This window comes from Artemia sp. Qi Xiang Cuo, chromosome 19 (assembly GCF_049724085.1).
Source record: "Artemia sp. Qi Xiang Cuo chromosome 19, ASM4972408v1, whole genome shotgun sequence".
Classification (NCBI taxonomy): Eukaryota; Metazoa; Arthropoda; class Branchiopoda; order Anostraca; family Artemiidae; genus Artemia; species Artemia sp. Qi Xiang Cuo.
The window spans coordinates 58,853,603-58,878,791 of record NC_142812.1 but is presented as its reverse complement, the minus strand read 5'-3'; the positions used below and the strand labels follow the sequence as shown (position 1 = coordinate 58,878,791).

General features: G+C 34.1%; 1 protein-coding gene across 1 annotated transcript; it reads right to left on the bottom strand.

The window, feature by feature from the left end:
* Positions 1 to 443: 443 nt before the first annotated feature.
* Positions 444 to 24,990, bottom strand: LOC148941058 (uncharacterized). Its single transcript, XM_089105439.1, has 3 exons — positions 24,891 to 24,990; positions 18,348 to 18,450; positions 444 to 561 (listed from the first exon to the last, which is right to left on the bottom strand). Exons 2-3 carry the CDS (start codon positions 18,420 to 18,422, stop codon positions 460 to 462), a joined length of 177 nt encoding a protein of 58 aa, XP_088961565.1. The 5' UTR covers positions 18,423 to 18,450; positions 24,891 to 24,990; the 3' UTR covers positions 444 to 459.
* Between the last annotated feature and the right edge of the window lie 199 nt (positions 24,991 to 25,189).

Genomic DNA, 25,189 nt, shown 5'->3' with positions numbered 1-25,189 from the left:
GAAGAAGCTATTTGTGCATTTCGTTCTTTTTTCTTTTTTACTATATAGTCGTTTTTGATGAATTAAAGTACTGAATTTTATTGTATGAAGATAAAAAAGTAGGAAAAAATTGTTCAGTATTTTTATTCGTCATTTAAAAAAACTCCATTAATATACTAGTTTATCAAGTTTTTTACTGTCTTAGATTGATGTAAAAATTTGGACAATCTGACCAAAAATTTTACAATTTAATTCGGTAAGAATCAGGTCATTATTAAATTGACGATCCTGATTTGATAAAAATACCATAACTCTAACAAAAGTTGAAAGATGTCCCTCTATATTGGTAAATCTTGCTTTGGTGAAGCAAGATTAAAAAAACTTGATTTTTTAAACTGAAAAAAAAAGAAAAAAAGAGAAGAAAGAAAAAGCGAAAAAAGAGAAGAAAGAAAAAAGAGGACAGAGAAAAGAGAAAGACACTCACTGTGTTCTAATCACGGAGCTTAGAGAATTTCCCAGACTGTGCCCTTCATTGCATATTCTAAACGTTCTGTCGTATTTACTTTGTGATAGATCCTTTACCTGGAAATATAGCAAATTAAATTCATTGCATATCCTAAACGTTCTGTCGCTTTTACTTTGCGATAGGTCCTTTACCTAGAAATGCAGCAAATTAAATTCATTACATATCCTAAACATTCTGTCGTATTTACTTTGCGATAGATCCTTTACCTGGAAATACATCAAATTAAGTTCATTGCATATCCTAAACTTTCTGTCGTATTTACTTTGCAATAGATCCTTTACCTGGAAATACCGCAAATTAAAATTTACAAGCCTGATCAGAATTTCAATCAAATTATGTCTAAGAAAAATACAGTTAAGTGACAGTAAGAAAATTATTTTTGTTTATTCTAAAAACAAGCATCAAAATTTATCCATTATCGCAAGGCTCACAACTTACGACCCTTAAATCCATAGCTTGTCATCGAACTGAAGCGAATACTAAACCCTAGGCTAATGAGCCCAGGAGCTAATGAAAAATATAACTAGAAGGGAGGAAAAAAGCTAAAGTTATTTTTACAATGACAAACTAGATTGCGAATTCAAAATTTGGAACGAAAATCTATCTTTTTATTGACAATCTATATCCCAAAAATCTATTACACCAACAATTGGGATTACCAGTTCATTAACTAGATTGTGAATCCAAGGACTTGGCTCTAAAATAAACTGAAGGTCCAAAATCAAGGGTCTTGATTAGCAGACCTATAAATTTTGTTGTTCCAGTTTGCAATTTAACAATCCAGTTATATAAGCTCCTTTTGTTTCGCTGATATTTGGCTGATTCAAGAATCTGGTTCGTTAGAACAAAAGACTTCAAATCTCTTTTCTGGAGCATATTTGATGCCATGAAGCGAACGGAGGCTTTACCCAGATTAAAAACTCAATAAACAGTTTACTGTTTATTCAATTTGCTGTTTACTGTTTATTGAGGTGACGCAATTAATTTTTTAAAGCTAAATTTTAACCCACATCGACTTCTATAAAAAACTTAAGCTCCTCAAGTTGCTGGAGTAAAATACTCACTGAACAGTTTACTGTTGATTGAGCTTACTGTTTATTGAGGTGACGCAATTAATTTTTTAAAGCTAAATTTTAACCCACATCGACTTCTATAAAAAACTTAAGCTCCTCAAGTTGCTGGAGTAAAAAACTCAATGAACAGTTTACTGTTGATTGAGCTTACTGTTTATTGAGGTGACGCAATTAATTTTTTACAGCTAAATTTTACACATCGACAACTATAAAAAACTTAAGCTCCTCAAGTTGCTCCTTAAGCTCCTCAAGGGGTATTTCTAGGTGCATACTGAAAACTACAGTTTTGTAATGCTTAAATGGTGGTTTCTACTTTTCAGATTTAACTGGGTTGCTTTCAGTAGATTTGAATAACTCTATTAATATCTGCTTATTTTTGAAACACAACATTTAGTACGTCATTATTTCAAAATACTAACTGTGAAGCCACATTTTAGTAACTTGAAAATGATTATTCTGATGTTAACAATATCACTGTGTTGAAGGACAACGCTTTCCATGAGAGGGTGGATGAAACAATGGGGTTTGGGCAATGGTTTAACAAGAACATCAGTAAGATTCCGAAAAATCTTTTTAGGGGTATTTGATAACTTCCTTCTTTTATATTCACGTCGAACTCTTTGAAAGTCAATTTCGATTAAGGTTCCGAAATTTTTTCAACTTCAATCATAGTGCAATCTGCACTGTCATCAAAAAACCCTTCTGAGGAAGGAGCGGTGATTACCCAATGGAGGATGTCATAAAGAAAGATTTAAAGGAAATGGGAACTTCCTGGGATGGTGAACAGAGGGAGGCTTTGAATAGATTGGGATGGAGGAGGAGCGTGCTTAGCTGTGTTGGCCCCAGGTGGCTTGGGGCTGCCGTAAGTTGTTAGTAGTAGTAATAAGGGGACTATGTGGTTTATTGATATTCAGTACAGGGAAAGGTACTTCAACTTATAGTATGGCACAATGGAAGTGGTGGCAAAACAATTGCAAAACAGAAGAGCAGAAAAAAGGGGTATATACTTCCAATTAAATATGATGTATTTCATAGTTTTTTTCTCATTCTTACAGTATCAGGGAATGAAACATATTCAAAACTTTATTGAGAAAACACGAAACGGTTAATGGGATAATAGCTTGAAGAAGAATAAGGATCCTTTAAACTGACATAACATTACTCACTATAAAGTTATCAAGAACCAATGACTGATATAAACACATTTTAAATAACAACCGTGTGTACATGAAAAGATTTGAACAATCAACATTCAATCAACATGGAAACGATATTATCGTCGGCATACAGCAACAAATGGTCACCATCAATTTTTTCACCATCAGCAGCAGCAATTGATGGTCACCAGTAATTTTTTCATCATCAGCAGTAGCTGTCATTTGGATAATTGAGAGGCTTGACATTATCGCGTTATTAAGGTTCGAGGTCAAGCTACCAAGGTTATTTACATACATAAAAGAGAAAGAATTGTTTTTTTTAACATGGTAGCCATCTGTTAAGCAATCAAGCAGCAGCTCACAACGATTAGTAGAACCAGCATTGTTGGTATTCAAGTCACCACCTATTATCCACTCCAGGGACAAGCCTAGCTCATTCCACAGTTTTTATTTCAGAGTGCAGCAAGCTTTGAAAAACAAATTAAATGACTTGAGACTACTGCCAATTCCAAGGAAAATATTGATGAAAAAAAGGTGTGTCAAGCTCCACAGCAAGAATACTAGGAACTGAAAAGATCAGAGATGGGTAGATAAGGGACTTCATAAGAAAATAGAAGGCTTCTCTATGAAACTCCGGCAACCTTTGCGAGGTTCATGAGAAATAAGAAAATAACGAGGTGACATATTTCATAAAATGACACTGTCTTTAATTAGCAAGTACTCTGATAAAAACGAAACCTCGTGATCTAGCAGCCCATTTAATAGATGGTCTGTATCTTTAGTGTCTTTTATATTCAAGCAAGTAAGGCTAAAATTCAGTGTTACTGATTATTGTCCCTTTGGGTAATAGCAGCCCTAATGACTTTGCCATAAAAACTAAACAATACATGGTCACAAACACAGTAAGTGCACTTAGGAGCTACAATATAGGGCGATATTTTACTGCAGAAGTGAGGGCCTGCAAACAAAGAGCTGTCAACCTGATGCAGAGGAAGCCTATCGTTAAAGTTGCATTATAGTTTGACATAAGAAGATTTACAGTGTCGGACACTGAATGACAGCAGAAACACCTAGGCCTACGTGGGATTAGCCTATATGACACAATACGATCGATTCCATAACCAAGCCCTACCTTAAACTCAAAGAACCATTCAGCCCAGCCTACTCAAGCCTAAAGGATCAGGATTCACCAATTTGAATTTTACAAGCAGAACCTGGCACAAGATTGGTTAATTTGTCTGCCATTACAGCCTTAGATATCCCGTACACAATCTCAAGGGGCTTGCAATCAATCCCTTTAGTCATTAGATTCAGGGTACTATTTGCAGCAGAACCAGCAATCAACTCTGCAGAGACCTGATCGCAGGTAAAGACTCCTCAAGTTTTGCTGAAAACGTCTTCCTTAACAATATAAATTCGGTAGTGGCTTTTTAGACTATTAAATGTTGCTACTGGAAAAAGTATCCAAAGATGGATTGTCTAATATTGCAACAAAATCAGCTTAGTAGCGGATAAAGTGGCAGCATTGTATGGGAGTGATTCAGCACTACAAGGAGAAGGCATACAACCCAAGCATTTTGCTCATAGCTGCTAATTCAGTTGCGCACTTATTAACCTTACTGGCAAGTTTGGAGTAAGCAATTTCGTGAATGACTTATGCTTCACTTGGGGATAAGTTACAAGGTGTCCAGCGTTTATCCCCCCCCTTCCCGTCGAAAATAAGGCTTTCCAAATTTGAGAATTTTATTTGAGTTTATTTGTTTAATTTCCATAGGGAGAAGGAATTTTGGTTCTTGTGTATTATGCGCCACTCACTCAAGTTTACTCTGTCTAAAATTCGAGAAAACACTTTTTTTTGTTATTTTCTTTGTTACATTAAAAATAAATTTGGGCTATAGATTTGTATATTAGGGGGGGGATAAAGCACAGCGGTTCTGTATGCAAAATGTGTTTGGTACAGTTATTCTGCCTATTAGATAAATAGTTAAATAACTGCATTTTAAAGCCAAATATATGGCCATGAACACATTAAAGTAAAATAAATGAATATAGTGAATGGTGGGGGGAGGGGTTAACCCCCCAGAAAATACCCCCTCCTTGGAAAATACCCTCGCGGAAAATACACGTATTTATCTATCTATCTGATATGCACAATAATTGTACCAAACACACTTTGCATACAGACCCGCTATACTTTTCCCCCCTCCCCCCTAATGTACAAGTCTATAGCCCAAATTTACTTCTAAAGTAACGAAGAAACTAACAACAACAACAACAACAAAAACAGAGCATTCTCGAATTTTACACAACATAAACTAGAGTGAGTTGCGCATAATACGCAAGTACAAAAATTCCTTCCCCCTACGGAAATTAAAAAAATAAACTCATATTTTCCAGGGGGGGTATTTACCGGGAGGTGGGGTATTTTCTGCAGGGGTATTTTCCGAGGGGGGGGAATCGCCAAGGAAGGGGGACTTCTAGAACCAAGTTACAAAGTCAGGTAGAGTCAGACAAAAATCCATTCAGCATAACAATTCCAAGCGACACCTAAAATACCGTACATTGAAGTACTCATAGTGATTTACCAAATATACTTACTCTTCTGAAGAGGTCAAAACCGGCGAAGGATAAAGTAAACATTCTTCTTGTTTATCTTTGTTCCTGATAGCTATTTCTTATAAATAGAATATCAAATAAACTGCAATGAAAGTAGTATGTTAATACACAGCCGAGAAGTGCTTGCGTAATATGTCTTACCTCTACCATGCACCTATTGATCCGAACCCTATGCCTGAGGCATGAATATATACAGTGTAGTCTAACCGGTACATTGACTTACCAAGGACAGTGACATAAAGGTTTCACCAGTGATTGCGTAATATGTCTTACCTCTCGCCTGAGTCATGAATATGCAGTGCAGTCTCACCGGTACATTGACTTACCATGGACAGTGGAATATTACTAGGCATGATACATGAGTTACCAGACGGGTTTCTGAGGCAACATCCACTTTTTAGGGCCAATCAGAGATGTTTCTACTAACGGTACTCCATATATGATAACTCGATTAGTAATTGAATTCAAATATAAGAAGCGATATTCATTGTAGTTCCTACTAGTAAGAGAATTGAATTCAGAGTCAAGGATGTATGGTGTTTTCGATTGCGAATTAATTGGCTTGAAGAAGTCATCATGTGGGGTGATTTTTGAATGTGTATTTTTTTTGCTGACTACAGATCGTAGAGAAGTCTCTTGTTATCACTGGCATATCAACTACAATATGTATGCGTACAATAGAGACATTTGGCGCAATACATTATGAGTTATAAACAAACTAGGTTTATATGATAGTGTGATACCCCCATTCTATGATGAAGGGAAGGATCTATTCGTGGTGCAAGAGGAAGTTAAAGAAATATGTAGTTTTTTTATGTAACAGCACTATACGCAAAAGGGAATGTACCCACTTACAAACTTTTAATCGAGAAATGCAAATCTGACATACCAATATTCAACTTGGAAGATTTTAATTTTGAGAAATTTCCGAGTAAAATACACAACCCAGAGGACGAGGTTCGATTTTTTAGCAGATGGGTGCCAATAAATATTCCTGCTCAGATTATATGTATAAGATATCCCAGGAAGAAGAAGAACAACAACCAAATCCGTGATATAGATTGGGATAAAACCAAGTTGATGATGAAGGATGATGAATTTTTATAACACCTATCACCCCCATGACTATCCAACGGGCTTTTTAAAGACCAACACATCTATAAACACTTCTTAACCATGGTCATATGAATCTATTGTGTGCTTTGACAGAAAACAAAATATCGCATCGTACTAGTCTGAAATAGTTTTTTTTGTACCATGTGAAAAAATTCACAAAGGGTTTGATGCAATGAGCGGATAATCAGATCAAGCCTCGGTATTACTTACCAAAACTCCAAAAACTGAATGCTGAAAACTAATTAGGCACGAACGGTGGTTTAGTTTTAATTCTGTATCCAAATATGTATAGTTTACTAGGTTTTAGACTATTTGTTAAAGTTAAAAACAAAAGCCAATCCTCATAAATTAAAGAAAAAGGGGGAACACCCCAGTAGGGACCGACTTTCATATCTCGGGTTGAAGTACCCTTTTTAAGCATTAGAAGATATCATGCAGTGACAAAGTGTCGTTTACAACTGGTTTTGTACAGCAAAACAAATATTTTTGCTTAAATACAACAAAAAAGCTATCAAGCATAAAGGCTACGAGAAAGGCAATCAACTTGAAATTTTCGAAAAATTTTGTACACAATCTTTTATATTCTGAAAGTAGGATTCCATACGACATTTTTCATAATTGAGCATAAAAGCAATAAGTTAAAGGTGAAATACTTTTATAGGCAATGGTTCGGAAGCTTCATTTGAATTTGATTTTGATGTTGGATAAAAATTCAGTCATTTTTATAGAAACTGCATTACTTTCACGGAAAACATCTTTCAGCGTATTTTAACTTTAAATGAAAAGTGTTAAATGCAAATTCATTTCGGTTTTTATGTTGGATAAAAATTCGTTCATTTTTATAGAAAATATAATAGTCATTTTTATAGAACTTTCAGGATTTTTTCAGTTTAAACGAAAAGTAGTAAATGCAATTTCATTTTGATTTTGATTTTTTTTATAGAAACTGCAATAATTTCACAAGAACCATCTTTTAGCGTATTTTAAGTTTATATGCAAAGCATTAAATGCAAATTCATTTTGATTTTGAAATTCGTTCATTTCTATAGAAACTGCAATAGTTTCACGGGAAGCATCTTTCAGCGTGTTTTAAGATTAAAAGATAAGTATTCGATGAAGATTAAATTTGATTTTGATGTTGGAAAAAAATCCATTCATTCTTATAGAAACTCCAATTGTTTCAAGGAAAACATCTTCTGATTTAAAACATGCAATAAACTAGCTAGTATTTTAAATAGGGTCTAACGTTGTAGTATACTAAAAAGTTGATACTAAGTGAGATGTAGATGGGAAGAAAAGAATTTTAATAATGAAATTCAGAACAATCCATAGAAATCCTTGCAAATCAAGTAGTAAGGTGTATGTTAGTACAAACCGTCAAGGATCATAAGCACCAACGACCCTAACCACCAGAGACCACAACCCCCAAAGGTCCCCTATCCCCAAACTCCAAGGGGGCCACCTCCCCTCACTGTTTTTGCCCCCCCCCCTCCATTTTTTATATTTTTTTTTGTTTTTTTTAACTTTATCATTTTTTTTAACATGACATATTTTTTCAACTCTTTTTTACATCTCTTAGAATGACATGAAACATACTTAAAACATAAAAAAAATCACATTTAATATTTTCCAAATTCAAAATGAGAATGATATAGAAATGTTAGTCGCAACTAGTAATATTAGAAAAATATTGTTTGTAGTAGCACTTTTTCTTTCTTTATTGGACTAAATGTTCTTTTGGACTTCGAAATTATTCAACTTTTTTTCACGTATCTTAAAATGACATGAAATAAGCTTATGGCTCTAACAATTGCACTCTATGCTTGCTCAGAGACACACCGCGGCTTTCCCACTGATACTTTATGAGCGGTTAACGAAACTACCTATTTTATTGCATGTATTAAATCAGTATTTTTTACGCAGTAGAACGATAAAAGCATAAGTCATATCTTTAAAAAAGTGAAGATGGAACATTTTAAGAAAGTGTGTTCACATGTTAATGGTATCGTAGCAGTGAACACCGACAAGGAGAAGAATTTAAACTATGAAACAAGTACAAATGGTAGCACTATTGGAAAAGTATAGCGGGCATTGTCATGACAGTAAGGAATTTAATTTCTTTGGAGTGCCAAAAATATTCAACTCTTATGATGGTGGATATGCAAGAGTGAGATATCCAGAGATGATAGCACTCAGAGAGAGTGCCAACATAAAAACAATAGTTGATGAAGAAGGACATCTTCTTGCTAGTGCTTGTAGTAACATGCTACCTCTTGTTACACCCCATCGGAAATTGTTGGGTATTAGCATTCAACGGCTTATCAGAAGAAGATATATATACTCTTCTACTAATATCATAAACCGTATCTTGTCTACGTGCCGAAACTGTTACCTCTGTAAAAATAATATGATAATAGACAGTGAAATTGGCGGAAAAATAAAAAGAGCATTGGCAGAAATTATCACTAAGGAATATAAAGATGAATCAATGAAAAAAAAGTGTCAGCAAACGTCACTGCCATTAATCAAAGAATTAATGAACCAAACAATAGCAAATATAAAATGCATATTGAACATGTGGATGACCCCCCATTAGAAATGTGTTCACATGTATAGTATTATTGTAGTATTGAGTGCTGACAATGAGAAGTAATTGAACTATGAAACAAGTAAAAGTGGTAGCACTATCGGAAACGTATGCGTGTGTTGTCATGACATTTAGGAATTAAATTTCTTTGGAGTACCAAAACAATTCAATTATACAAATGGTGTATATGCGAAAGTATCATTTCCAGAGATGTTAGTACTCAAATAGAATCCCAACATAAAAATAATTGTTGATGAATAGGGGTATCTTCATGCTAGTGCTATAGGTAACATTCTACCTATTGATAGAACCTATCGTCATCTTTTAGGTATTAGCATTCAAATGAAAGCAAAGGGGAAAAGGAAGGCCTACTCTTCTACTAATATAATAAACCATATCTTGTCTACGTGCCCAAACTGTTACCTTTGTAAAAAATAATGTTGTAATAAACAGTGAAATTGCTGGAAAAATAAAAAGGGCATTGGTAGAAAATATCACTAAGTAATATAAAGATGAATCGATGAAAAACAAAGTGTCAGCAAACGTGCTGACATTGATCAAACAGTTCAATGAATCAAATAATACCAAAGACGAAACGTATATTGAACCTGTCGGTGACACACCAGTAAATATTATATATGACTCAAAATGGAATAATGATTATTCTACTGATTACGAACTAAGAGAAGACAATAGCTACAATATCAAGAGAGAACATGTTGAACTATCTTATGGAACAGATTCAAAATGTCCAAAGTTGCTCATTGATATTAAAAATGTATCATAATATATTTTTGTATTAATATTCTACATGTCATTATTTCATTAAAAATATACTATGAACTACATTGTTATGCATTCATTATTTTTATAGTATGCTAGCATATCAAACGTTTAGAATGTCTATTGAAACATCGGACACGTAAGAAAAGGATTTTACATACATCTATTGTCAGACAGATGCGATAACATTGAAAAAATCTAAGTATCAGAGTGAATAAATTTTTTCAATCAACATCTTTTGTCAGATACATTGGATAAAATTGACCGAGTCTAGGTATCAGATTGAATAAATTCTTTATCACCATCCGTTCTCGGATAGGTTGGATAACATTGTCAAAATCTATGTATTAGAGTGGATAAATTCTTTATCAACTCCCCCTTTGTCTGACACATCAGATAACATTCACAAAATCTGTGTGTCATAATGAATAAATTCCTTATCATCATCCTTTTGTCGGTTACGTCGAATAAAATTGACACAATTCAACTATCAGAGTGAATAAATTCATTATCAAAATTCTTTGTCGGATATCTTGGAAAGAATTGACAAAACCTAAGTACCACGTTGAATAAATTCATTATCAACATCCTTTGTCTGAAATGTCGGATAAAATTGACATAATCTAAGTATCAGAGTGATTAAATTCTATATCAAATCCCTTTCTCGGATACAAGGGATAAAACTGACAAAATCTAAGTATCAGAGTGAATAAATGCTTTATCAACATCCTCTAAATGTATCATCAACATCATGTGTCAAATATATGGGAAAAATTTGACAAAATGCAGTATCAACATCCATGTTAGATCGGTTATAGATGGCAGCACATCCGCTCAGACACTTAGTCATAGAGAGATATTCAAAAAGTTGGGTTCATTTTGGTTCACTTATAGTGGTGTACCCCTATAAGGTGAACCTAAATGAACCCAAATTTTTGCATATCTCTCTATGACTAAGTGTCTGAGCGGGTATACTGCCATCTATAACCGATCTAACATGGATGTTGATACTGCATTTTGTCAATTTTATCCGATGTATCTGACATAGGATGTTGATGATACATTTAAAGGATGTTGATAAGGCATTTATTCACTCTGAAGCTTAGATTTTGTCAATTTTATTCCATGTATTCGAGAAAGGGATGTTGATATAGAATTTAATCACTCTGATACTTAGATTTTGTCAATTTTATCAGAGATATCCTACAATGGATGTTAATAATGAATTTATTCAGTCTGATATTTAGATTTTGGTAATTTTGTCCGACATATCCGACAAATGATGTTGATAAAGCATTTATTCAGTCTAATACTTAGATTTTGTCAATTTTATCCAATGTATCTGACAGAGGATGTTGATAAAAAATTATTCACTCTAACACTTAGATTTTGTCAATTATATTCGATGTATCTGACAAAAGATGTTGATAAAAAAAAATTATTCACTCTGACAGATTTTGTCAATTTTATCCGACATGTCAATTTTATCTAACATAACCGACAAATGAAGTTGATAATGCATTTATTTACTCTGGTACTTAGATTTTGTCACTTTTATCCAACATATTCGACCAAGGATGCTGATAAAGCATTAATTCACTCTGATACTTAGATTTTGTCAATTAAATTCGATGTATCTGACAATAGATGTTGATATAAAAAAATTTATATATTCCGATGCTTAGATTTTGTCAATTTTATCCCATGTATTCGAGAAAGAGTTGTTGATATAGAATTTAATCAATCTGATACTTAGATTTTGTCAATTTTATCCAATATACCCGACAAATGATGTTGATAATGCATTTAGAGGATGTTTATAAAGCATTTATTCACTCTGATACTTAGATTTTATCAATTTTATCCCATGTATCCGAGAAAGGGATGTTGATATAGAATTTAATAACTCTGATACTTAGATTATGTCAATTTTATTCGATATTTCAGACAAAGGATGTTGATAATGAATTTATTCACCCTGGTACATAGATTTTGTCAATTTATATCCAAGATATCCGACAAAGGATTTTGATAATGAGTTTACTCACTCTGATAGTTAGATTTTGTCAATTTTGTTCGACGTAACCGACAAAAGATGATAATAAGGAATTTATTCATTCTAATACACAGATTTTTTGAAAGTTATCTGATGTATCAGACAAAAGGGGGGGTTGATAAAGAATTTATACACTCTAATACATAGATTTTAACAATGTCATCCAACGTATCCGAGAAAGGATGTTGATAAAGAATTTATTCAATCTGATACTTAGACTTGGTCAATTTTATCCGATATATCCGACAAAAGATGTTGATAGAAAATTTTATTCACTCTGATACTTTGATTTTGTCAATGTTATCACATTTGTCTAATAATAGAAGTGTGTAAAATCTCGTTTTTACATCCGCGATGTTTTAATAGACATTCTGGAGGTTTAATATGCTTGTCCATTCTAAAAATACGGGATGTATAACAATGTAATGCATAGAATAATTTTGATGAAATAATGACATGTAGAATATTAATACAAAAAATATATTATGATATATTATTAAAATCAATGAGCAACTTTGGACATTTTGTATCTGTTCCACTAAATAGTTCAACAAGTTCTCTCTTGATATTATAGCTATTGTCTTCTCTTAGTTCGTAATCAGTAGAATAATCATGATTCCATTTTGAGTCATACACAATATTTACTGGTGTCACCGACAGGTTCAATATACGTTTTGTCTTTGGTATTATTTGATTCATTAACTGTTTGATCAATGGTACTAACGTTTGCTGACTTTGTTTTTCATCGATTCATCTTTATATTACTAAGTGATATTTTCTACCAATGCCCTTTTTATTTTTCCAGCAATTTCACCGTCTATTACAAGATTACTTTTACACAGGTAACAGTTCCGTCTCGTTGACAAGATAGGATTTATAATATTAGTAGAAGAGTAGGCCTTTCTTTTCCCCTTTGCTTTCATTTGATTTCTAATACCTAAAAGATGACGATAGGCTCTATCAATAGGTACTTTGTTACCTATAGCAGTAGCATGAAGTAGCCCTTATTCATCACCTACTATTTTTATGTTGGCATTTACTTTCAGTATTAACATCTCTGGAAATAAATACTTTCGCATATTCACCATTTGTATAATTGAATTGTTTTGGTACTCCAAAGAAATTTAATTCCTTAGTGTCATGACAACGCACGCATACGGTTTCCGAAAGTGCTACCACTTGTACTTGTTTCATAGTTCAAATACTTCTCCTTGTCAGCATTCAATGCTACAATAACACTAGCATGTGAACACATTTCTAATGGGGGGTCATCCACATGTTCAATATGCATATCATCTTTGCTATTATTTGGTTCATTAATTGTTTGATTAATGGTAGTGATGTTTGCTGACACTTTGTTTTTCATCTATTCATCTTTATATTATTTAGTAATATTTTCCGCCAATGCCCTTTTTATTTTTCCGGCAATTTCACTGTCTATTATCATATTATTTTTTCACAGGTAACAGTTTCCGCACGCAGACAAGATATGGTTTATGATATTAGTTGAAGAGTATGCATGTCTTCTTTTGATCTTCCATTAAATGCTAATACCCGAAAGTTGACGATGGGGTGTAACAAGAGGTAGCATGTTACCACAAGTACTAGAAAGAAAATGTCCCTCTTCATCAACCATTATTTTTATGTTGGCATTCTCTTTGAGTGCTATCATCTCTGGATATCTCATTCTTGCATATCCACCATCATAAGAGTTGAATTTTTTTGGTTCTCCAAAGAAATTAAATTCCTTGCTGTCCTGACAATGCACGCATTCATTTCCCATAGTGCTACCATTTGTACTTGTTTCATAGTTCAAATACTTCTCCTTGTCGGCATTCAATACTACAATACCATTAACATGTGAACACACTTTCTTAAAATGCTCCATCTTTACTTTTTTTTTTAAGATATGACAAGTGTTTATCGTTCCACTGCGTAAAAAACACTGATTTAATACACACAATAAACTAGGTAATGTCAATAACCAGCCATAGGGTATCAGTGGGAAAGTCGCTTTGTGTCTCTGAGCAAGCATAGAGTACATTTGTTAGAGCCATAAGCTTATTTCATGTCATTTTAAGATAGTGTTAAAAAAAGTTGAATAATTTCGAAGTCCAAAAGAACATTTAGTCCAATAAAAAAAAGTGCTACTACAAACAATATTTTTCTAATATTAAAGTTGCGACTAACATTTCTATATCACTCTCATTTTGAATTTGGAAAATATTAAATGTGATTTTTTTACGTTTTAAGTATGTTAAATGTCATTCTAAAAGATGTAAAAAAAATTGAAAAATATGTTATGTTAAAAAAATAATTAAAAAAGTTAAAAAAAACTTCAATAAAAAAACTATACAAAACAAATGGGGGGGGGGGCAAAATTTTGGAGGAGAGGTCCCCCCCTTGGAGTTTGGGGATAGGGGACCTTTGGGAGTTGTGATCTCTGGTAGTGAGGGTCGTTGGTGCTTATGATCCTTGACGGTTCGTGCTCACATACACCTTACTACTTGATTTGCAAGGATTTCTATGGATTGTTCTGAATTCATTATTAAAATTCTTTTCTTCTCATCAACATCTCTCTTAGTATCAACTTTTTAGTATACTACAACGTTAGACCCTATTTAAAATACTAGCTAGTTTATTGCATGTATTAAATCAGAAGATGTTTTCCGTGAAACTATTGCAGTTTCTATAAGAATAAATGGATTTTTATCCAACATCAAAATCATATTTAATTTTCATTGAATACTTTTCATTTAAACTTAAAACACGCTGAAAGATAGTACCCGTGAAACTATTGCAGTTTCTATAAAAATGACTAAATTTCTATAAAAATGACTAATATACCCAACATCAAAATGAATATGAGTTTCCATTTCATGCTTTTCTTTTTAAACTTAAAACACGCTGAAAAATGCTTCCTGTGAAACTATTGCAGTTTCTATAAAATGAACGAATTTCAAAATCAAAATGAATTTGAATTTAATACTTTGCATATAAACTTAAAATACGCTAAAAGCAGGTTCTCGTGAAACTATTGCAGTTTCTATAAAAAATCAAAATCAAAATGAAGTTGCATTTACTACATTCCGTTTAAACTTAAAAATTCCTGAAAGATATATTAAAATTACTATTATAGTTTCTATCAAAATGAACGAATTTTTACGCAAAATAAAAACCAATATGAATATTCATTTAATACTTTTCATTTAAACTTAAAATACGCTGAAAGATGTTTTCCGTGAAAGTAATGCAGTTTCTATAGAAATGACTGAATTTTTATCCAACATCAAAATCAAATCCAAATGAAGCTTCCGAACCATTGCCTATAAAAGTATTTCACCTTTAACTTATTGCTTTTATGCTCAAATATGAAAAATGTCGCTTGGCATCCTACCTTCAGAATATAAAAGATTGTGTACAAACTTTTTCGATAATTTTAAGTTGATTGCCTTTCTCGTAGCCTTTATGCTTGATAACTTTTTTGTTGTATTTAGCCCAAAATATTTATTTTGCTGTACAAAACCAGTTGTAAACGACACTTTGTCACTGCATGATATCTTCTAATGCTTAAAAAGGGTACTTCAACCCGAGATTTGAAAGTCGGTCCCTACTGGGGTATTCCCCCTTTTTCTTTAATTTATGAGGATTGGCTTTTGTTTTTAACTTCAACAAATAGTCTAAAACCTAGTAAACTATACATATTTGGATACAGAATTAAAACTAAACTACCTTTTGTACCTAATTAGTTTTCAGCATTCAGTTTTTGGAGTTTTGGTAAGTAATACCGAGGCTTGATCTGATTATCCGCTCATTGCATCAAACCCTTTGTGAATTTTTTCACATGGTACAAAAAAAACTATTTCAGACTAGTACGATGCGATGTTTTTTTCTGTCAAAGCACAGAAAAGAGTCATATGACCATGGTTACGAACTGCTTATAGATTTGTTGGTCTTTAAATAGACCGTTGGATAGTCATGGGGGTGATGGATGTTATAAAAACTCATCATCCTTCATCATCCACTTGGTGTGATCCCAATCAATATCACGGATTTTGTTGTTCTTCTTCTTCTTGGATATCTTATACACATATTCCGAGCAGGAATATTTATTGGCACCCATCTGCTAAAAAATTGAACCTCGTCCTCTGGGTTGTGTATTTTACTCGGAAACTTCTCACAATTAAAATCTTCCAAGTTGAATATTGGTATATCATATTTGCATTTTTCGAATAAAAGTTTGTCAGTGGGTACATTCCCTTTCACGTATAGTGCTGTTACTTCAAAAAAACTACATATTTCTTTAACTTCCTTTTGTACCACGGATAGATCCTTCCCTTCATCATAGAATGGGGGTATCACTATCATATAAACCTAGTTTGTTTATAACGCATAATGTATTGCGCCAAATGTCTCTATTGTACGCATACATATTGTAGTTGATATGCCAGTGATAACAAGAGACTTCTCTACGATCTGTAGTCAGCAATAAAAATGCACATTCAAAAATCACCCCACATGATGACTTCTTCAAGCCAATGAATTCGCAATCGAAAACACCATACATCCTTGACTCTGAATTCAATTCTCTTACTTATATGAACTACAATGAAAATCGCTCCTTTTATTTGCATTCAATTACTAATCGAGTTATCATATATGGAATAGCGTTAGTAGAAACATCTCTGATTGGCCCCAAAAAGTGGATGTTGCCTCAGAAACCCGTCTGGTAACTCATGTATCATTCGTAGTAATATGTCACTGTCCATGGTAAGTCAATGTACCGATTAGACTACACTGTATACATTCATGCCTTAGGCATAGGGTTCGGATCAATAGGTGCATGGTAGAGGTAAGACATATTACACAAGCACTGCTCGGACTGTGTATTAACATACTACTAATGAAGTCAAGCCAAAAGGCATAAATAAATTATTGGACATTGTATCTTACATCTAGTGATGTAAAAAATGGTTTTAATCACCACACGTCAAAAGCCAATTCAAGACTGTCATCATCAAGGCTAACAACGCAAGGACTTGTGTAATATTCAACATATCTATAATTTTTTTTCCTTTTTAATACTCTAACCTCTCTTAATTTAATAAATTAATGGGTAATAACTAATAACAATAGTTAGTATCATTATTATTTAGTATCATTATTATTGATACTGATAGAATGTCAAATCTTTTTTAGGCTTTTAATAAATTCTGCTCACCACAACAACTTTGAAAGAACTATTCTCAACTTTGGCTGCACCTACTTTTGCAGGTACGTTCTTTACTCCTGTCATTTCTTAGCAATTACTCCTGCATTACCCTAAAACTTCTTAAATTTGAACCTGAAAAAAAAAGAAACTCCAGAACGATTTTTTCATGGGGGGGGGGGGATTTCCCATGGAGTTTTTCTCAGAGGAGATTTTTCAAATACTTTCAAATTTAAAGATATGATCATCATTAATTCTCGGGGGAGGGGGATTTTCTGCAGAGAGGACTTTTCTGCCAGGGAATTTTCCTTGAATTACCTTTCTTTTCAGATCACAGCAATGCAAAATATTTTAATGATGTATTGACAAGTGAAAACACAGATCAAAATAAGAATTGCTTTCAGTAAATCGCAAGTGACGTTCTGGTCTTTAAAGTCCCCCTCACTTTTTTGGAACTCGGTAAAATTTTGGCAGAAATTTTGCAAAATCGGCCGAAATTTAGCAAAATTCTTGATTTCTTAAGAAAATTTGGCATAAATCAGGTAGAAATTCGGTAACATTTTGCAAAACCGGCCGAAATTTCGCAAAATCCTTGATTTCTGAAATCCAGTAATCCAGTGGGAGATTTTCTGGGAAGGAAATCTTTCTGTGGAGGAATTTTCCAGGAATTAAATCTTTCTACAGAGGAATTTCCCAGGGGAAATATATCTAATACTCAATCCCTGCAATCCCAAGTGGAGGATCAATCTACTGTGCTACAACAGGGGAGCTGTCATAGAGATTATGCACAAATTTAACATTAGATTATTACAAAAATGTTTCCAAAACAAGAGGCATGAAAAAGAAAACATGACTATAAAATCATTATACATAATAAATAGCATAAAATGCAATACCCTAAGTCACTGGATATGCCTAAATACCTAGACAGTTACTTAACACTTACTTAGAATGGTGAACATCTAATAGTAAATTGATTGCTTAGCAATACATTTAAAAGTCATTCTTCATTTTTTCTTCCTAGTCAGTTGCCATAAAAGAAAATAAAACAACCAAACTTAGTATTACCAAACAAAATCATGTGTTTAATGTTGAAAACTAGGTAAAGACAGATTAGATCAATTTAAATTTATTAGCAAAGCAGCACAATGGGCCAGTTACCATGTTGTCTGCTGCTTAATTTTAATTTGGAGAGATAAAAAAAATGTCATATCATTGTATAGACTTTTGATAATCTTTGCTCACCACCACAACTTTTGAAGGGTTGTTCTCAACTTCTGTTGCACCAGCTTTTGGAGCTAAATTTGTTACTCCTGTCATTTTGAGCAATTAGTCCTAAAATTTCAACCTGAAAAAAAAAATACAAAAGCCCATTTACAAGATTCTCTATATTGAGAATTGGTTCTTTTGCTATTTTAGGATATCAAACTATAAGAAAAGAAAACACTACATGGCTGTATCAAGGAGGCACATTTGTGCCTCTTTAAAGAGGCGACTCACCACAATGTTAAGCGATTTCTGGTCCTAGCAGTCGCAGAGAGACGGTGGTGATCGCATTTTGTAGCCTAAGCTCAAACTAAGAAACATACAAAATTTCACCCCCCTCCGACTTTATCTTCATAGGGGAAAGTGGGCCAGAAGTTCCGACCCTCCAACCACAACCCCCCTTTAACGTTTTCCGATCGGGCTGAAATTTAAAGAATAAGCTTTCCAAGAGCCTGGGAGCTTATCCTCAAAATTTCAGCTCAATCCGATTACTCCTTCCCTGTTTTCCAAAAACCAAATATAGCCACTAAATGTTCATCAATTTTTTTTTTGTTAGCCACGCCTACAGGCCACAGTTGGCAACGGATCCAGATAAATGAGGGCTCATTCGAAGCAGAATTTGACCTGTTAGGAAGTGGGAGATTTTCAGACCGAAAAAATTATCCCCCAAATTTACATTTACGAAAAACCTCGTTTTCCTATAAGAGCCCATGTTAATTTTTGAAACTCCAACCACAACCCCCCTTTAACATTTTTCGATTGGTGTGAAATTTAGAAAATAAGTTTTCCAAGAGCCTGGGAGCTTATCCTCAAATTTTCAGATCAATCCGATTACTGTTTTCCAAAAACCAAATATAGCTACTAAATGTTCATCAATTTTTTTTGTTAGCCACGCCTACAGGCCACAGTTGGCACCGGATCCGGATGAATGAGGACTCATTCGAAGCAGAATTCGACCTGTTAGGGAGCTGGAGATTTTCAGACCGAAAAAATTATCCCCCAAATTTACATTTACGAAAAACCTCGTTTTCCTATAAGAGCCCATGTTAATTTTTGAGACTCCAACCACAGCCCCCCTTTAACATTGTCCGATCGGGCTGAAATTTAAAGGATAAGCTTTCCTAGAGCCTGGGAGCTTATCCACAAAATTTCAGCTCAATCTGATCACTCCTTCCCTGTTTTCCAAAAACCAAATATAGCCACTTAATGTTCATCAATTTTTTTTGTTAGCCACGCCTACAGGCCACAGGTGGCAACGGATCCGGATGAATGAGGACTCATTCGAAGCAGAATTCGACCTGTTAAGGAGTGGGAGATTTTCAGACCAAAAAAATTATCCCCCAAATTTACATTTACGAAAAACCTCGTTTTCCTACAAGAGCCCATGTTAATTTATGAAATTCCTGAAAGCATAGTATTTCATTATTAAATTAGATTAAAATAGTCCTCTTAACCTGACAAGACCAACAGCAAGCTTCCAAAAATTCCAGCTCTTTCCCATAAGTTTTTTTTTGTCAAAAAACGAAAATCATACTTTCTATTTGCTTGCATCGAAAATAGATTGCAGAGACTACTTGATAAATAATTTATCAAGATACAGTTGTCACTATTCCTGCCTGTCATGCGGAAGACCCGGGTTCGATTCCCCGTCAGAGTATATTTTTTATATATTGAATTTAAAGCAGTAGCCTATCTCTTAAATTTAAAGTTTAAAAAAGTAACTCAGTTTCTTTTTTATATCCAATCTATTAAATCCTTTGGCTCAACAGGTGTCTCCAGAAGAATATCACAGTCAGCCTTCAGCTTACAGGTAAGTTTCCACTGCTTTGATAACATGCTGTATACCCGCATGCTCAAAGAAAAGTTGAAGAAAGAAAATCTTCCAGTGCATTTGATTTGAGTATTCAGGAATTAAAAGCCTTAACAAAAGAATCTTCAAAAGTGTGGGGTTTGGGGGGCGGCAGCCCCCCAACCTTAACTCCTGACACAATCAGCTAACAGTTAGTCAAGCAATAATAAGTAATAAACTGTACAAAAACGTGCAGAAATTATTTGAAAAAAACTACGTTTTCTGAAGAGTTAAAGTGGCTGAGTCACAAGTTCAACCCTTAAAACGTACCGGGATTAGGAGGTGCAGTTGGCCCCCCCCCGAAACCCCCTGCTTTTGCAGCCACTTTTGTTAGGGTTTTTTAAGTCCTGTAGCCTGCAATCAGTTGGTTGTACCAAGTTCATCACATTATAGCTTGTTATTGGTTAGGGAAAAATCTCCTGTAAAAAATCCAGCAAATGCTCAGTACTGTTTCTAATCAAAGAGATGCAATAGGATGTTCTTATGGTAAAAAATTCAAGCGGACTTCGTTTGTGTTGCAAAGCATTTCTTTGCAAGGGAAAAAGCAGGGGTTGAGGGGGGCGGCAGACCCCCAAAATAAATACTTAACAAAAGAGGCTGCAAAAGCGGGGAGTTTGGGGGCAGCAGCCCCCAACTGTACCTCCTAATCCCTGTATGTTTTAAGGTTCAAACTTGTGACTCAGCCTCTTTAACTCTTTATAAAACGTAGTTTTTTTTTCAAATAATCACTAATTAAGGTTCCAAAGTTTACCAACAGGCAATTTAATAGGTTAACTACAAGCTTTAAAAAAACAACAACTATATGCACATTAAAGGCAGCTGAGACCTGATACTAGCAATGCATATGAAGGTGGTGGTATATTTTCATACCAACTGGCTACCATATTTTATGGTAGCAACTATAGGCTTAATGGGGGAAAAACTGCTTGGAGCAATCTCCAAACTTTCTAATGCAATTGTATTTTAGTGCTGTTCAGTAAAATGCTGAATGCGTTGAACTGTTTTAACCGCAAATCCCATTTGAAGTTGGCTTCTAACTTAAACAAGCCAGTATAGTTAGTGGACCTCTTAAAAGGATCCATATTTAACTATGAAACATCCATTTTTGGAGGAGAAAAATCAACAAGAACAGCAAACATCAAATAACTGTTTTAAGATTGAATACAAAATGCTTCAATTACTTTCCATCAAAAAATTTTTGGACTGGGCCAAGACTGGGATCTTAGGTATTGCTGTTGTTTCCCCCTCATGTTCATTAAGCCTTTGTACATGTATTTCCACTAAATATCCATATGAGATAGAGTTGTTAACAATTGCATGATGGGAAGATATAAACAACAAGAAAACTTGAAAAAAGAACAATGAATAACATCATTTTTTGTAACAGGGCATATTAGAAGCTCCACATCACAAAATATACTAGTAAATGAAGTACCACTAGACTCCTTGTTTTATCCTCTTTAAAAATGTCATATTCACTTTCTGATACCCCCCCTCTGGTGTTCCCAGATCAGTGGCATATTTAGGATTTCTCTTTGGGGTAAGGGTGGCACCAGCTAAAAGCCATACAAAGCCCAGAAACTTACCAACAATTAAGTATGTTACTTTCATAGTATCATTTTTGAGCTTATTTATTACTATGCTACTGAAAAAGATAAAATAATTAGTTCAATTAACAAGAGAGTTACCAGGCTGCAGCTTGGGTTTTCAGTTTGGGAGGGGGTGGGGCATAAGGAATGTGCTGAAAAAATTGTCCAGTGTGCCAACAAATGCTGACACATAAGCTAAATTAAACTAAAAAAATAAGCTGAATTCCATGGTGTTGGCACCATGTTCTGACACCTTGGAACTTCAGGGGGGTTGACCCTCCCTCTACCCCCCTGAGAGTTACAGGAAAAGATATAGAAAAGGATGAAAAAGTTTGTGACACTTTAGACATGAAGGAAGGTTTATTTTGTGAGGAAGAATTAGTGACATAACTAAAAGGATTAAAAAGTAATAAAGCCCCAGGTACTGATAGTGTTGTATGGTGGTTGTGAGGTTGGAAATAAGTTACTGCATATTATGAATAATTTTTTAACATGGGGAAGGGCCTAACAATTTTAGGAATACAATAATTAAACCCCTCCATAATATAGTTGATAAGAGTGGGAGTAGTAATTATAGAGGCATTAGCCAGGTTTCTGAGAAAGCAAATTACTTAGTATGATGATACTTTTTAGACTTAGAAATGTTGTATATAAGGTTTTGAGGGAAGAACAGTGCAGTTTTAGGAAAGGTGGAGGATGCATTGACTAAACTTTCACTCTTAGATTAGAAATTGAGAAGTGGCTGAGGCATAAGACCCCTTTGGTCCTTAGTTTCATAGATTATGAGCAAGCATTTGATTCAGCTGACAGAAGGGATTTACCATAGGCCCTATCCTTGTATGGTAAACTAGATAAATACATTAAAGTGATTGGTGCTATATGCAAGAATAATACTGCTGTAGTTAAGGTAGGAAATGAGGTTATTAGGTGGTTCTGTATTAAGTGAGGAGTTAAGGAGGGTGGCATTCAATCTCATTTTATATGGATCATAATGATGGACTTTGTCCTAAGAAGCAGAGCAAAGGTAATAAGAGAACACAGAATAAATGGGTAAGTAAAAGTCTCCTAGATTTGGATAATTCAAGCATCCTAGATGAAAATGTTAGTAAAATGAATGAATTTTGAGATGTTTTGTGAGTTCAGGGTGCAAGAATAGGTGTAAAAATTAATGGTAAGAAGACTAAGTCATAAGACTAGGAGTAAATGATTCTGGGTAATGAAAATATCGATCAAGTGGACATAGCTGGGTAATACTATTAGTGAAGATGTTAAAAGAATAGCCAAGCCGGCTATTCTACTTGAATGTTCTAATTCTGCAAACCAGAATTAGAACATTGAAAGATTCAGTGATGACAATGGTCAAGTACAGTCCTTAAGCATGGGCACTCCAAAAAACTGAGGAGGTTTTGCTAAATGTTTTCCAGAGAAATTGCTTATGGATTGTTTTTGGTTACCTGACTGACAGACTGTATCTTAAACAGTAAGCTATATGAAAAATGTATTTCAATCCTACTTTCTATGGCTATACTGAGGGAGTGATGAGATGGCTAAGACATATTCTGTGGATGAAGGATGAGAGATTGCCATTGATTGTTTTTTGTTGGCAAATTGTCTAGGACCAAACAAAATCATGTCATCTCCAAATGGAGTGGGAGGATGTCATAAGGTAAAATTTAAGGGAAATGGGAGGTTTTGTGAGGGTGTAAAGAGTGATGTTTTGAATAGATTGGGATGGAGAAGTATGCATAGATGTGTTGTTCTCATGTAGCTTGGTACTGCAGCAAGTTGCAAATAGAAGTAGTAGTCTCTAGAAGGATACCTGTTAATAAAATCAACCATTAAATGCCTCCTTTTATCCTCTTCCTGAATATCATATTTGTGTTTATAACAATGTACCCCCCCCTGGGTATTTTTACAGTGAGCCTTATAATTTAGTGAAGATGAAAGTAAAAAAATCATTTGTTGCCTTTTTTTATACTCTTTCATAATTCAATAATTGCTTCTGGGGCTAACTAAATCTTGAGCCATTAAAGAGGCCCCAAAGGTAATTTATATGAATAATGAAACAGCATAAAATAAGCAGCAAATGATGTTTTCAATTTCATCCTAGCTAAATTATATGGCCCACTGCAAAGTTTCAAATCACAAAATTCAGAGCTATTTTTGTTGATATTCTTGGACAAAACTTGAAACAGTGGGAAAATGGTTTATATTTGAGTTGCCTAATAAATGAGGTTTGAATTGTTATAAATAAGTATTTTTAGAATATATTACTCTTCAGCAACCTATTTATAAATTAGTGATATGTTTTTGACCACTTTTTAATAAGTTAATTAGTGTTGTTAACTTATTTGTGTGGTTACAAAAATGAAATACCTTAGAGGCCCCTTTAAGGGCTTCTGCAATCATATAGGCCTAATGCTTTTCAATGGTTAAAAATGTGACTACTAGTCAATCCAAGGCTAAGATTTACCAACAAGCTCACTAGGCCTGGCCCTAGAGGTGCACAATGTCAGGGAAAATAATAAGTTATCACTGTGATTTTTTTCTTATCAAAAACTGGACAGCTGGGATTAATTGTTAAAGTGCCAGATGTGCTCTACTGCCATACTGCTGCCTCTTCATAGAAAAGTGATTTTAAAACTGCATAGGAATTCCATGGCCACTTAGGCTATAAACTCAGATGTCTCCCTGAGAGTTTGGTATCACCTCTCTCTTTTATTTTGGCTCATCAGTTGTGTTCTATTCAGTACTTCCACTATTTTCAGGGATTTCCCTGAAAATCTTGTAGAATGGAGAAGTAAAAACACTTAGGTTTAGATGTAGGTATCAAAGTTTTAAATCCAGCCCTGAATGCAATAAAAGATAAGCAGTTTCCCTTTCCTGAGGAATCATTAAGGCTCCATATCCATTCCTACTGGTTTTATTCACCTAGCTCAACAACTTCCAAGGTATAAGCCTTTTATCTAGAATTCTAGCCTACCAGTTCAACCATTGATATAAAAAAAATTGTTCAGGAAGAAGATAATGTCCTTGGGATCACTAATTTATTGTTAAGTCCCAATAGGCTAGCCTAATACATACAGATAAGGATTTGTTGAAGTCAATAAAGAATCAACAGTAACAATAAAATCTTAAGAAGTGGATAAGAAACATCAAATTTCGACCACGAGAATGGTTTTTAATTATTTGCCTATTGTCCACTGTTGTCTTGTATAAAGGAAAAATTCATGTTCCGTAAAATTTCGACGTTTGCCCAGTCGCATTGCATTTTGGAATCATGATCATAATTTTGGGAGTCCAGCCTACTGCTAGACATTTTGTAAGGTCTAGGAGATAATGGTTATATCACTTTTGATATTTATCTGCTAAAGTATTAAAAT

Bases quoted from the DNA above. Each gene is read 5' to 3' on its own strand.
- LOC148941058 (XM_089105439.1), bottom strand. From the start codon at position 18,422: ATGACAGGAGTAACAAATTTAGCTCCAAAAGCTGGTGCAACAGAAGTT. The intron at 562-18,347 runs GTGAGCAAAGAT...CTATATTTCCAG, and splicing joins ACCCTTCAAAAGTTGTGGTG to GTAAAGGATCTATCACAAAG.